The sequence below is a fragment of the Mandrillus leucophaeus genome, unplaced genomic scaffold (assembly GCF_000951045.1).
Source record: "Mandrillus leucophaeus isolate KB7577 unplaced genomic scaffold, Mleu.le_1.0 Scaffold137, whole genome shotgun sequence".
Classification (NCBI taxonomy): domain Eukaryota; kingdom Metazoa; phylum Chordata; class Mammalia; order Primates; family Cercopithecidae; genus Mandrillus; species Mandrillus leucophaeus.
In genome coordinates this window covers 1,567,596-1,580,478 of record NW_012101332.1, presented here as the reverse complement: position 1 = coordinate 1,580,478, position 12,883 = coordinate 1,567,596, and the positions used below count along the sequence as shown (strand labels likewise).

The 12,883-nt window shown below is 52.9% G+C and overlaps 1 protein-coding gene across 3 annotated transcripts; it reads left to right on the top strand.

Moving 5' to 3' along the window:
• Positions 1–6,559: 6,559 nt before the first annotated feature.
• Positions 6,560–9,124, top strand: LOC105534586 (galectin-7-like). 3 transcript variants are annotated; one of them, XM_011973332.1, is made up of 4 exons: positions 6,560–6,584; positions 6,964–7,052; positions 8,066–8,267; positions 8,950–9,124. In XM_011973332.1, the coding sequence occupies exons 1-4, from the start codon at positions 6,579–6,581 to the stop codon at positions 9,061–9,063; spliced, it is 411 nt and encodes a 136-aa protein (XP_011828722.1). In that variant the 5' UTR covers positions 6,560–6,578; the 3' UTR covers positions 9,064–9,124. The 3 variants fall into 3 exon arrangements, with proteins under 3 accessions (XP_011828722.1, XP_011828723.1, XP_011828721.1); XM_011973333.1 differs by lacking the exon at positions 6,964–7,052 and having other exon boundaries at positions 6,574–6,584; positions 8,950–9,121; XM_011973331.1 differs by lacking the exon at positions 6,560–6,584 and having other exon boundaries at positions 6,645–7,052; positions 8,950–9,118.
• Positions 9,125–12,883: the final 3,759 nt, after the last annotated feature.

The window sequence follows — 12,883 nt, the reverse complement described above, 5'->3', positions numbered from 1 at the left end:
GTGACAGAGCGAGACTGTGTCTCAAAAAAAAAAAAAAGAAAAAGAAAAAAAGAAAAAAAAAGAAAAGAAGAGAAAAGAAAAGAAAAGAAAAGATTAGCCAAGTGTGGTGGCACACAACCGTTGTCCTATCTACTACTCCAGAGACTGAGGAAAATTGCTTCAACCCACGAGTTCTAGGCTGCAGCGAGCTATGATTGCGCCACTGCACTCCAGGCTGGGTGACAGGGCAAAATCACAGAGCTAGACCACATTTCTTTCTTCCTTCTTCCCTCCCTCCCTACTTTCTTGTTTTCTTTTTCTTTTCTTTCTTTCTTTTCTTCCTTTCTTTCTTTCTCTTTTTCTTTCTCCTTTTTCTTTCTTTCTCTCTTTCTCTTTCTTTCTCTCCCCTTCCTCCCTCCCTCCATCCCTCCCTCCCTTCCTTCTTTCTCTCTCTCTGTCTCTCTCTCTCTTTCTTTTGTGGACAGTCTTGCTCTGTCACCCAGCCTGGAGTGCAGTGGCACGAATTCAACTCACTGCAACCTCCACCTTCTGGATTCAAGTGATTCTTGTGCCTCAGCCTACCCAGTAGCTGGCATTACAGGTGCGTGCCACCATGCCAGGTTAATTTTTTGTATTTCAGTAGAGATGGGGTTTTGCCATGTTGCCCAGGCTAGTGTCAAACTCCTGAGCTCAGGCAATCTGCCCACCTCGGCCTCCAAAGTGCTAGAATTACAGGCGTGAGCCACAGTGCCTGGCCACAAGACCACATCTTTAAAAAAAAAAAAGTTTTCCAGGGGTGCAAACTCAGCTTGGGGAAACCCAGTCCTATGTGAATCTAGCTACAAACAACTCTGGAAAATGTAGTTTTTAACTTCCTGATGCAAGAAAGCAGGCCAGGCCAGGTGCAGAGCTTCACACCTGTAATCCCAGGACTTTGGGAGGTCAAGGCAGGAGGATCCTTGAGTTCCGGAGTTTGAGACCAGCCTGGGTCACATAGTGAGACATCATCTCTACTAAAAAAAAAAAAAAATTATCTGGGGGTGGTGGCACATGCCTGTAGTTCCAGCCACTTTGGGGTCTGAGGCAGGAGGATCGCTTCAGTCCAGGAGGTGGAGGCTGCAGTGCATGATAATCATGCCTGGGCGACAGATTAAGGCCCTGTCTCAAAAAACAAACAAACAAAAAAAAGGGTGGGCCAACTGGGGAGTGAGTTAGACGCTGAGTAAGCCAATGTTCAGTGGTGGTTGTCAAATTACTTGGAAAGATACAATTAGTTACATAGTGGGTAAATGTCTTTAACTGTGGAAACAGTTAGAATTCACTAAAAAGATTTTTACGTGTATCATTTTCATCACTGGAACGTTAATATATAAAACTAAAGGAGTCCCTGAAGTATCTTCACTGTGTTTAAAAAATAACCAAAACCACAGGGCATAGTGGCTCACGCCTGTAATCCCAGTACTTTGGGAGGCCAGAGGTTGGAGGATCACTTGAGCCCAGGAGTTCCAGAACAGCCTGGGTAACATAGCCAGACCCTTGGCTAGGCACAGTGGCTTACATCTGTAATCCCAGCGCTTTTGAAGGCTGAGGTGGGTGGATCACTTGAGGTCAGGAGTTCGAGATCAGCCTGGCCAACATGGTGAAATCCCGTCTCTACTAAAAATACAAAAATTAGCCAGGCATGGTGGTGCATGCTTGTAATTCCAGCTACTAGGTAGACCAAGGCAGAACGGCGTGAACCCGGGAGGCAGAGGTTGCAAGTGAGCTGGGATCGCATCACTGCACTCCAGCCTGGGTGACAGAGCGAGACTCAGTTTCAAAAAAGAAAAAAAAAAAGAACCCATCAAGGATGCGTATGTGTTACCAGAAAGGAGTGAGGACTTCAGGTTGATAACAAAGTTAATGTGCAAACCCTTGGCCAATCAGCAAAGGCACGTTGGGACTTGCAGCATGTTGGCTACATGTGAAGTTACATCCAGCCACAGTGAAGCAATCACTAAAAAATCTCAAACAAAAAAAAACAACAACAAAAACCATAATAGCCTGTAGTCCCAGCTACACAGGAGGCTGAGGCAGGAGAATGGCGTGAACCCGGGAGGCGGAGCTTGCAGTGAGCTGAGATCCGGCCACTGCACTCCAGCCCAGGCGACAGAGTGAGACTCCATCTCAAAAAAAAGAAAAAAAAAAAAAAAACCACAATAACCCAAGATATCACCAACAAAATGGCATTGACAAAACCCGGGGTTTAAAATCCTACAAACACTTAGTGTGCAATTAGTTACTTTTCACCTAAATTATATCCTGAAAGAGGCTTAAAGTCAGAAAAATCAGTCTGTCCCCACCCACTTTCTCATTTTCACAGCAAATGAATTTTTTTTTTTTTTTTTTTGAGACTGAGTCTTGCTCTGTCGCCCAGGCTCGAGTCCAGAGGGGCAATCTTAGCTCACTATAGCCTCTGCCTCCCAGGTTCAAGTGATTCTCTTGCCTCAGTCTCCTGAGTAGCTGGGATGACAGGCACGCTCCAGGCTGTCGCATCGGCCAGGCTGGTCTCAAACTCCTGACCTCAGATGATCCGCCTGCTTTGGCCTCCCAAAGTTCTGGGATTACAAGTGTGAGCCACTGCGCCCGGCCTGACTCTTAAACAGGGTCTCACTCTGCTGCCCAGGCTGGAGTGCAGTGGTATGATCTCGGCTCACTGCAACCTTGACCTCCAGGGCTCAGGTGATCCTGCTGCCTTAGCCTCCCGAGTAGCTGGGACTACAGGCACATGCCACCACAATGGATCAGAGGAAACTTTGTGGCTACTAACTGCTCAGGAGTGACAGTGGCTTCCAGTGGCAGAAGGAGCAATGAGTGTTTCCAGGGGCACCAGGAAACTTGATCAGGGAGGTGGTGACACAGGTGACTATATGTGTCAAAACTCATTGAACTATTCCATTAAAACCTGAACCCTGAGCAGGGGCTCACACCTGTAATCCCAGCACTTTGGGAGGCCAAGGCAGGTGGATCACGTGAGTCCAGGAATTTGAGAACAGCCTGGGCAACATGGCGAAACCTCATCTGTACAAAATGATACAAAAAATTAGGCAGGTGTGGTGGCACACTCCTGAAGTCCCAGCTACTCAGGAGGATGAGGTGGGAGGATCACTTGAATCTGGGAGGCAGAGGCTGCCATAAGTTGAGATCGTACCACTGCACTCCAGCCTGGGTGACAGAGTAAGATCCTGTCTCTAAACAACAACAACAACAACAAAATCTGAACCTTTTATTTAATGGGAAAAATACCTCAATGAAATAACAACTGGGAAATAAATACATTAGTTATTTAAAACTGAAAAAAGACGCACACAAATATTACCATGGCCAGGCCTGTAATCTCAACATTTTAGGAGACTAAGGTGGGAGGATCGAGGATCGCTTGAGCCCAGGAGTTTGAGACCAGTTTGGGCAATGTAGTGAGACTTCCTCTCTAGAGAAAAAGAAAAACAAGCTCGGTGTGGTGGTGTGCACCTGGAGTCCAAGCTACTCCAGAGGCAGGAGGATGCCCAAACCTAGGAGACCAAGGCTGCAGTGAGCCGTGATCACAGACAGACAGAGCAAGACCCTGTCTAAAAAAAAAAAAAAAAAGTACTGCAAAAGTAACGAGAAAGACAACACAATTGAATAAGAACTCATCAAGGGCTGGGTGCAGTGGCTCATGCCTGTAATCCCAGCAATTTGGGAGGCTGAGGTGGGTGGATCACTTGAGGTCAAGAGTTCAAGACCAGCCTGGCCAACACGGTGAAACCCCGTCTCTACTAAAAACACAAAAATCAGCCATGAGTGGTGGCACGTGCTTGTAATCCTCAGCTACTCGGGAGGCTGAGGCAGGAGAATCACTTGAACCTGGGAAGCAGAGGTTGCCGTGAGTCGAGATCGTGCCATTGCACTCCAGCCTGGTGACAGAGCAAGACTCTGTCTCAAAAAAGAAAAAAAGAAAGAAAGAAAGAAGAAAAAAAAAACCCATCAAGGATGCAATCAAGGATGCAGATCTGTTACCAGAAAGGAGTCAGGACTTCAGGCTGACAACAGAGTGAATGCAAACACTTGGCCAATCAGCAAAGGCACGTTGGGACTTGTAGCACGTTGGCTACATGTGAAGTTACATCCAGCCACAGTGAAGCAATCACTGAAAAGCTGAGTTCCTGGGAAGCATGGTACACAGACGAGGCATCAGTAACGTGAGGAGCGTCTTCTTTAGAGTAATGGATAACGTTAGAATGATGGAGTCTGCCATTCAGGGGAACGTTCTCAGGAACTAACTGAGCTGGGCTGGTGATGTGATCACCGGACACCCTGTTGTCCTCTCTGTCTGTGCCCATGATGTGTCCTTGGCACAGAGACCCCTCTGGAGCCCAGGGCCTGGCCGCTTCCTTGGCTGAGAAGCTGTCACTGTCTAAGCCTTAGTTTTTTTTTTTTTGAGACAGAGTCTTGCTCTGTCGCCCAGGCTGGAGTGCAGTGACGTGATCTCAGCTCACTGCAAGCTCCGCCTCCCGGGTTCACGCCATTCTCCTGCCTCAGCCTCCCGAGTAGCTGGGACTACAGGCGCCCGCCACCACGCCCGGCTAATTTTTTGTATTTTTAGTAGAGATGGGGTTTCACCGTGTTAACCCAGGATGGTCTCGATCTCCTGACCTCGTGATCCGCCCACCTCGGCCTCCCAAAGTGCTGGGATTACAGGCGTAAGCCACTGTGCCCAGCCCAGCCTTAGTTTTGTCCTCTGCAGAATGGGGGTGCTTGCAGACCCCACTGAAATGCAGCTGCCAGCCTCCCTCTCTGAGTTCATGTCCCTAGGAACTGGTCCTCCAGCTTGGTGCCTTGGAGTGTGTAGGGAGGGGCAAGAGGCTGGGAGCCTGGGACACAGAGGGTGGAGGATGGTTCTGGGTCTGGTGTCTCCACCCAAACTTTCCACTGCCAGCCTGCCTCTGCCCAGGCCTCTCAGCAGCCTGCTGGCTGGGGCAGGGGCCGGGGTGGGAGGTGGAAAAGGTCCAGGAGGGCTGCTGCATTGCTAGGGGTGGTTTATTTTTATTTTTTGAGACAAAGTCTAGCTCTGTTGCCCAGGCTGGAGTGCAGTGGTGTGGTCTCGGCTCACTGCAACCTCTGCCTCCCTAGCTAGAGCAATTCTCCTGCCTCAGCTTCCCGGGTAGCTGGGATTACAGGTGTCCATCTACATGCCCAGCCAATTTTTTGTATTTTTTTTTGTAGAGAAGGGGTTTCACCATGTTAGCCCAGCTGGTCTTGAACTCCTGACCTCAAGTAATCCACCTATTTTGGCCTCCCAAAGTGCTAGGATTATAGGCGTGAGCCACCACGCCCAGGCAGGAGTGGTTTCTGTTCAGCTCCCACACCATCCCTGCCTTTTGGAAACAGATTTCAATCTGGTCCCCCCACCCCCATCCACGCCTCCCCCAGTCTACTTCCCCAACCCTGGATTCTCTTGTAGAGTATATTGTAGGCTATATTGGGGCTGCTGGGAGAGTCCTCACTTTGCTCTGTTTCGGGTCTGGGTAGTGATGGGGTGCCAGGCTACCCACTACCCTAAAACTGCCTCATCTTGACCTGCAAAATTGATGGGAAGATGGTAACAGTCTTGGAAGGAGGCACAAGAGAGACTTGAAGGAGAGAAGTGGGACAGGAATACGCGGTAGACACAGTTACAGGCAGAGACCGACAGAGTGAGACAGCCAGCCCCAGAGACAGAACCCACAGGAGAGGCACAAGCAGAGGTGAGGAGGGGCAGAGGTCGGGGCAGCGGGTCCTGCGCGGCTTGTGGAAAATCACTTCCCCATCCCAGCCTCAGCCTCCTCCTCTGTATAATGGGGGCGACCCATGCTGCCTCCTGTTGGAATGATGGGGTCCCAATCAGTGATTTCCTGCATATCCTGGGCAGCCCAGGGACCTAGAAAATGACAAGCATAGTCCTAGTAGATCCCCTCCTTTCACCCCTCCTGACTGAGGACTTCCCATGAACCAGGCACACTCTAGGACCCGGGGATGCAGCAGTGAGCCGCCCAGGCCGCCCCTCGACCCCGTGAAGTTGCCCTGTCTGGCACTATCGCTGTGGTTGTGGCCGCTGTTGCTTTAGAGACATAGAAGCAGGGATTTCAGCGCAGACATTTCCAGTCCAGGCAGGAGGTTCTTAGCTGGAGAGAAGGGTCTAGAGTTCCCGCTGGGCTTGGCTTCTCAGGACCCAACATGTCTGTGTATAAAATAAGCATGAGACACTCTCCTGTGTGCCAGGCAGTGGGAAGGCAGGGCTGGAGGGGCGGTGGCACGAGGAGCCTTCTCTGCTGTGAGTTTATTATTGTTAAACGGTCCCTCTTATTATCAGCTCCTAGGAGGGGCAGTGCATCTGGGCCCTGGTTGATGGAGGGGATCAGGGCCCCCAAGAAGAAGTGTCACTCCCGCTTTGCCAGGCTTGCCCCAGGGCCAGGGTCTGTGCCAGGTGTGGGTGGTGGGTGGGAAGGGATGGGGTGAGTCATCAGGGCCAGCCCCGCCCTGCTTTTATTTAAGGTCCCCAGCAGTCCCCAGCACCACGGCTGCCTGACCCTGTCCCAGCCATGTCCGTGAGTGCTCCAGGGGCCCAGGGCGGGGCCGAGTAGGGAGGGGGCTGGGGGCTCCTCTTTCAAAGGAGCAAGTGGGCAGTGGGTGCGCCATGGATGGGCCTGGGCTGTGGCCTCTGGGTGACCGCCCTTCCTGATTGTCCCCTCTACCTCTTTGTGGCTTCCTCTGGGTCTCTCTTTGAGGATTTTTCTGTTTTTCTTTGTCGCTCTCCCCATCTGTTTCTCTGTCTCTGGTCTCTTTCCTGCCTCTCTGCCACCCTTTTCTCTTCCACTGATTTCTGCCAGTCTCAGTCCTGGTCGGCTCCTCTGAGGGGTGACCCACCTTCTGCCTCCCTCCTCAGTCTCACTGGCTCACAGTGGCCCCTGCACTCCACTCTTGCAGAACGTCCCCCACAAGTCCTTGCTGCCCGAGGGCATCCGCCCTGGCACGGTGCTGAGAATTCGTGGCTTGGTTCCTCCCAATGCCGGCAGGTGAGACCCCAGGCCCTAGGGGTAAAGGGTACAGGTCTCCAATTTTTGGAGAAAATTTGGGGGCTCAGCCGACCCCCAATTTTTGCAATCCAGAAATAGGGGCCCTAGGCCATCTGTATCCACCAGGCTACGAGTCCGAGGCCATTTCTGACCTCAAATCTGATATATTCACTTATTTGCCCCATGCCTTTGTGGCTGGGGTCCCTAAGTTTCCCTAAGAATTTGAGGTTCCTGGGTAATCTCATGGTTCCTAGATATAGTCCTATGACTTCCATGTCTGAGTCCCACGGAACTCTGGGAATACTCCAAGTCCTGTAGACACCTGGACCCTGGGAGTCTTTGCCAAGCCATCCTTCGACTTCCTGGCTAAGGAACTCTGGGCCTTCTGGATTCTGGGGTACCCTGGAAATACTGGGCTTCCTGGTATTCTCTTTGTCCTGTAGAACCTGAGGGTTCCCTGGGCATCAGGAGCACCCTGGCCATCACCCAGACCTCCTGGGCAGCTCCCAGGCTCTTTGGAAATGAGGGCACCCTGCCCTAAGCATAGTGACTTTGGTCTGGGCAGGTTTCTGCCAAGGGCCTCATGACATTTTGGCTGCCTTGGGAATCTAAGCTCCCTGGTCATTAGTCAGCCACCTCTCCTGCTATGTGTGCCTGTCTTCAGGTCCCTGTTAATTTGGGGATGCTTAGGAATGGGGAGTCCCAGCCCATAAGCCCTTCGAAGGACTTTGGTCTAGGTGGTTTAGTTTTTGGTTGTTCGTTCGTGGGTTTTTTTTTTGGTAAGATGAGGTCTTGCTATGTTGCCCAGGCTGGTCTTTAACTTCTGGGCCCAAGTGATCCTCCCTTCTCCACCTCCCAGATTGCTGGGATTACAGGATGAGCCACTGCACCCAGCCAACATTTCATTTACTTATTTATTCAAAGTGAATTGTAGACATCAGTATTCCTCACCCTCAACATTTCTTGGTCTGGGTGGTTTCTGAGCCCTGACGGCCACCATCCTCCACTTCCAGGTTCCACGTAAACCTGCTGTGCGGGGAGGAGCAGGACTCCGATGCCGCCCTGCATTTCAACCCCCGGCTGGACACGTCGGAGGTGGTCTTCAACAGCAAGGAGCAAGGCTCCTGGGGCCGCGAGGAGCGCGGGCCTGGCGTTCCTTTCCAGCGCGGGCAGCCCTTCGAGGTGCTCATCATCGCGTCGGACGACGGCTTCAAGGTGCGTCTCTGAGACAGGGGCGTGGACGCCAAGACCTAGGTCCCTGGAGCAGAGGGTTGGGCAAAGCCAGGCTATTGGTGGAAGGCAGGGAGGTTGGGGCGGGGTGAGGGGGGTAGGGAAGGCGTGGCCAAGGCAGAGAAGGGTGTCGTTCGACCCTCTCTCTCGCCTAAACAACTCTCACTTGGGTCAGAGAGACAGCAGGGTCAGGAGGAGGCGAGCACCAGCCCAGTGTCCAAGGGGTGGGCGTCCTAGCGGGAAGGCGTGGTCCTGACTCGCCATTCCAGACCCTACTCCCAGTTCATTCCTTCCTGAGGTCCAGGGTTTGAGGCATGGGGAAGAATGGGCTGGAGACAGGGCCCAGGAACTCGTCCTAGCTCAAGGGTTGGGGGGTGGAGGTGGCGGCAGATCCTTCGCCACCCAGACCTTACGCGAATTCACCTCCCTCCTCTGCGCTTTAATAGCGGGTAATGCTCTCGGAAATAAGAATATCCATTACCAAGACTAAAAAAGCCGTTTTTTACTGCGCCACCCAGTAAACTCGTTTGATCCTCACGCAAGAGTTAGAATGAACAATAGGCCCATTTTCCCAGTGGGGAAACTGAGGCCCAGAAGGGATGAGTGATTTCCCCAGGGCCACCCAGCATGGGCCTCCGGAATCCTCACCACCGACCCTCCCCTGCAGGCCGTGGTTGGGGACGCCCAGTACCACCACTTCCGCCACCGCCTGCCGCTGGCGCGCGTCCGCCTGGTGGAGGTGGGTGGGGACGTGCAGCTGGACTCCGTGAAGATCTTCTGAGCAGAAGCCCAGGCGGGCCCGGGGCCTTGGGTGGCAAATAAAGCGTTAGCCCGCAGCGCGACTGTGTCTGTGTCCCATTCACTGAGATGAGCAAACTGAGGCCCAGAGAAGTGTGAACAGTGACTCGGAGTTACACAGCGAATCCGAGCCTGGGGCGGGCTTTGAACCTGACTGTGCTTAGGACACTTTCTGCGAAGGCATGAGGGTCGCGATCTGGGAAGGAGTGGATCTGGGGCGTGTGCTGACGCAGCATTTGTGCAAAGCAAGCCAGGCCGAAATGTGGTCGGGCGGATCTGCTGGCGTTTGGGGCGCGGAGAGGCTCACCGCAGTCCTGGTGCCCCCACTGCAGATCTAAGGGGCGCCAACATGGGTCCATCTGCAAAGGGGGCGAGTGAGTCCCACCTTTCTGGTCATTCGTGGGCCCCAATCCTACGCGTGGAAAGCGTGTTATAATGTCCCTGGGTCCCGTATCCCCCTGCAGCTCATCTCTCTCACCCTCTTTTCTCCTGGCCTCCCGCCCGCAGAGACGTCCTAGGTGGGGCTGGGAAGCCCGACCTGCGTCTCACGGCTCCCGCTGTTCCCCAGTCGGGACAAGTACCCGCCTGCGCACCCTCAGGACAGACGCGAAGGCAGCGGCCCCGGCTCTGCGGAGCAGCGGGGAGGTCTCGAAGGGTAGCGCGGGGTTTCCGTGGCGCAGCGAGCCCCATTCCCGCGCGCCCTCCACTCTCCTCTAGGTCCCGACCCCGGCCCTAGCCCTGGTTACTGTGACAGACGGGGAAGCAGATGCCAAGTGCAGCCCTGGGCCCAGTTTGGCTTTCAGGGTTCAGGGCGTCGCTGGGGCTCCCCTTAATGGCGAGGAGGGGGAGAGGCTGGGCGCACTGTGCGCCCCGAGCCCGCACCCTCGGCGAAGCACCCTGCAGCGGCCGCGGGTCTCAGGTGCGGACAGTGAAGCCAGCCCAGGGCTGCAATCAGAAGCTGCACGTGGGTGCTCGGGGCCGGCTGTTCCGGAACCTTTATCCGGAGCCACGCCTTGATGAGCGCGCCGGGACTTGGGCCTCGTTCCCCGCCTTTGAGCCTCCGACTCCTTGGCGGTCGCCGCCGGCATTGCAGCCTGGACCGAGGCGGACGCAGGAAGCTGGTGTGGTTCCTGGCCTGGCCTGAATCTGATTCTGGAGTCGGGTGGGGACGCCAGGTTCGCTGCAGGGCCCAGGTGCGTTCAGGACCCGGGGTTTTCTGCCCCTGCGACCCTCGGGCTGGGCGGTCCCTTCCCGCGTTCGGCCCTGGAGTGGGTGGGCGGCGGTCAGGAGGGAGCCCCGCTCAGGTGAGGAGGCCTGGGAGAGGCCGGGTTCTCCTAGTCCTCTGGGGCTCCTGCATGAATGAGTTCACTCTTATTTCATTTGGCTGTGACGAGTGGTTTCAAAATACTATTTTTTTTTTCGTAAAGATAACATATGCGTGTGGTACATATTTCAAAACATACACTGAAATGAACATATTATTGGCACAAGTGGTGAATGTAGTTGGGTCTTCGGATTACATGGTAGCGATCCAGCCGTGTTAATGTACCGATTTTCACCGTGCCCGACAGTGTACATGTGGGAACCTGTCCCTGTTTGTGGAAAACATAGTTAGATATTTGGAGGTGCCGCATGTTTGCGACTTATTCTCAAATGGTTTGCCGAAAATGGAGATTTGGAGCTGGGCGCGATGCCTCAGGCCTGTAATCCCAGCATTTTGGAAGGCTGATGTCAGAGCCTCGCTTGAGGCCAGGTGTATGAGACCAGCCTTGATAATATAGCAACAGCCCGATCACTACAGAAAATTTAAATATATGACAAACGGAGGGGCCGGGCGCGGTGGCTCAAGCCTGTAATCCCAGCACTTTGGGAGGCCGAGACGGGCGGATCACGAGGTCTGGAGATCGAGACCATCCTGGCTAACACGGTGAAACCCCGTCTCTACTAAAAAATACAAAAAACTAGCCGGGCGCGGTGGCGGGCGCCTGTAGTCCCAGCTACTCGGGAGGCTGAGGCAGGAGAATGGCGGGAACCCGGGAGGCGGAGCTTGCAGTGAGCTGAGATCCCGCCACTGCACTCCAGCCTGGGCGACAGAGCGAGACTCCGTCTCCAAAAAAAAAAAAAAAAAAAAACAAATGGAGATTTATACTTTTTTTTGTATGTTTGTCATTTATAAATAAACGCGTGTATATGTATATGCACATATATGTACACATACATCTATCCTCTTTACTGGCAGAATACTGCTGTTTCCCTGGTCTTCATTTCATGTGTATCTTTCAGAAAATCCCCTGTGGACCTCTGCACATATGCACGGGTAGTTTCTTCCCCTCCTTGCATAAATGGTAGCACCCTCCACCCACTGTACCGTGTTCATGGCTTAGGAACGTGAGTTCCAGCAACATTCTCTGAGTTCCTTCTGTGTGGAGCCACTGCGCTAACCATTCCTTCAATCCCCCATACAACCTTCTGAAGGAGATCCTCTATGCATGGTTTCCCAATGAGGAATTTGATGGCAACGAAAGTTGAGTGACTTGGTTCAAGGTCGCACGCACATCAGGTAGATGGTGGACCCAAGTGAATGTGATTCCTCTCCTTAGGGTCTTAGCCTCTGGAAATTACATTTGGTTTGCTTTCATTTATTACTTTATACTTATGTGTGTGTATGTGTGTGTGTGTGTTTGTGTGTGTGTATCTCTCTCTCTTTTTTTTTTTTTTTTTGAGATGGAGCCTTGCTCTGTCGCCCAGGCTGGAGTGCAGCGATGCTATCTCTGCGCACTGCAAGCTCCACCTCCCGGGTTCACGCCATTCTCCTGCCTCAGCCTCCTCAGTAGCTGGGAATATAGGCACCCACCACCGCACCTGGCTAATTTTTTGTATTTTTAGTAGAGATGGGGTTTCACCATGTTAGCCAGGATGGTCTCCATCTCTTGACCCGTGATCCACCCGCCTTGGCCTCCCAAAGTGCTGGGATTACAGACGTGAGCCACTGCACTGGCCTTTTTTTTTTTTTTTTGAGAGAGTCTTGCTGTATCACCCAGCAGGGGCACAATCTTGGCTCACTGCAACCTCCACTTCCCGGGTTCAAGCGATTCTCCTGTCTCATCCTCCCGAGTAGTTGGGATTACATTTGTGTGCACCATGCCTGGCTAATTTTTATATTTTTAGTAGAAACAGGGTTTCACCATGTTGGTCAGGCTGGTCTTGAACTCCTGACCTCAGGTGATCCACCCACCTCAGCCTCCCAAAGTGCAGGGATTACAGTTGTGAGCCACTGCAGCCAGCCACTTTTTATATATTTTTCAAAGACAACATCTTGCTCTATCACACCCAGGCTGGAGTGCAGTGGCATGATCCCAGCTCACTGAAGCCTCGACTTTCAAGGCTCAAGCAATCCTCCTGACTCAGCCTCCAAAGGAGCTGGGACTGCAGGCACGCACCACCATTCCTGGCTAATTTTTAAAATTTTTTTGTAGGGACAGGGTCACTCAACCTTTGGGGGCATCAAATTCCTCACTGGGAAGTTTCCCAATTGGGAACTCAAGGAAGGGTTGGCACAGTGGCTACACACAGTAGGAACTCCTAGACTCAAGCAGTCCTCCTGCCTCAGCCTCCCAGAGTGCTAGGAACACAGGCGTGAGCCACCTCACCTAGCCTTGGTGGTGGTTTTTGGTTTTTTGTTTTTGTTTTTGTTGTTTTTTTGAGACAGAGTCTCGCTCTGTTGCCCAGGCTGGAGTTCAGTGGCACAGTCTCGGCTCACTGCAAGCTCTGCCTCCTGGGTTCACGCCATTCTCCTGCCTCAG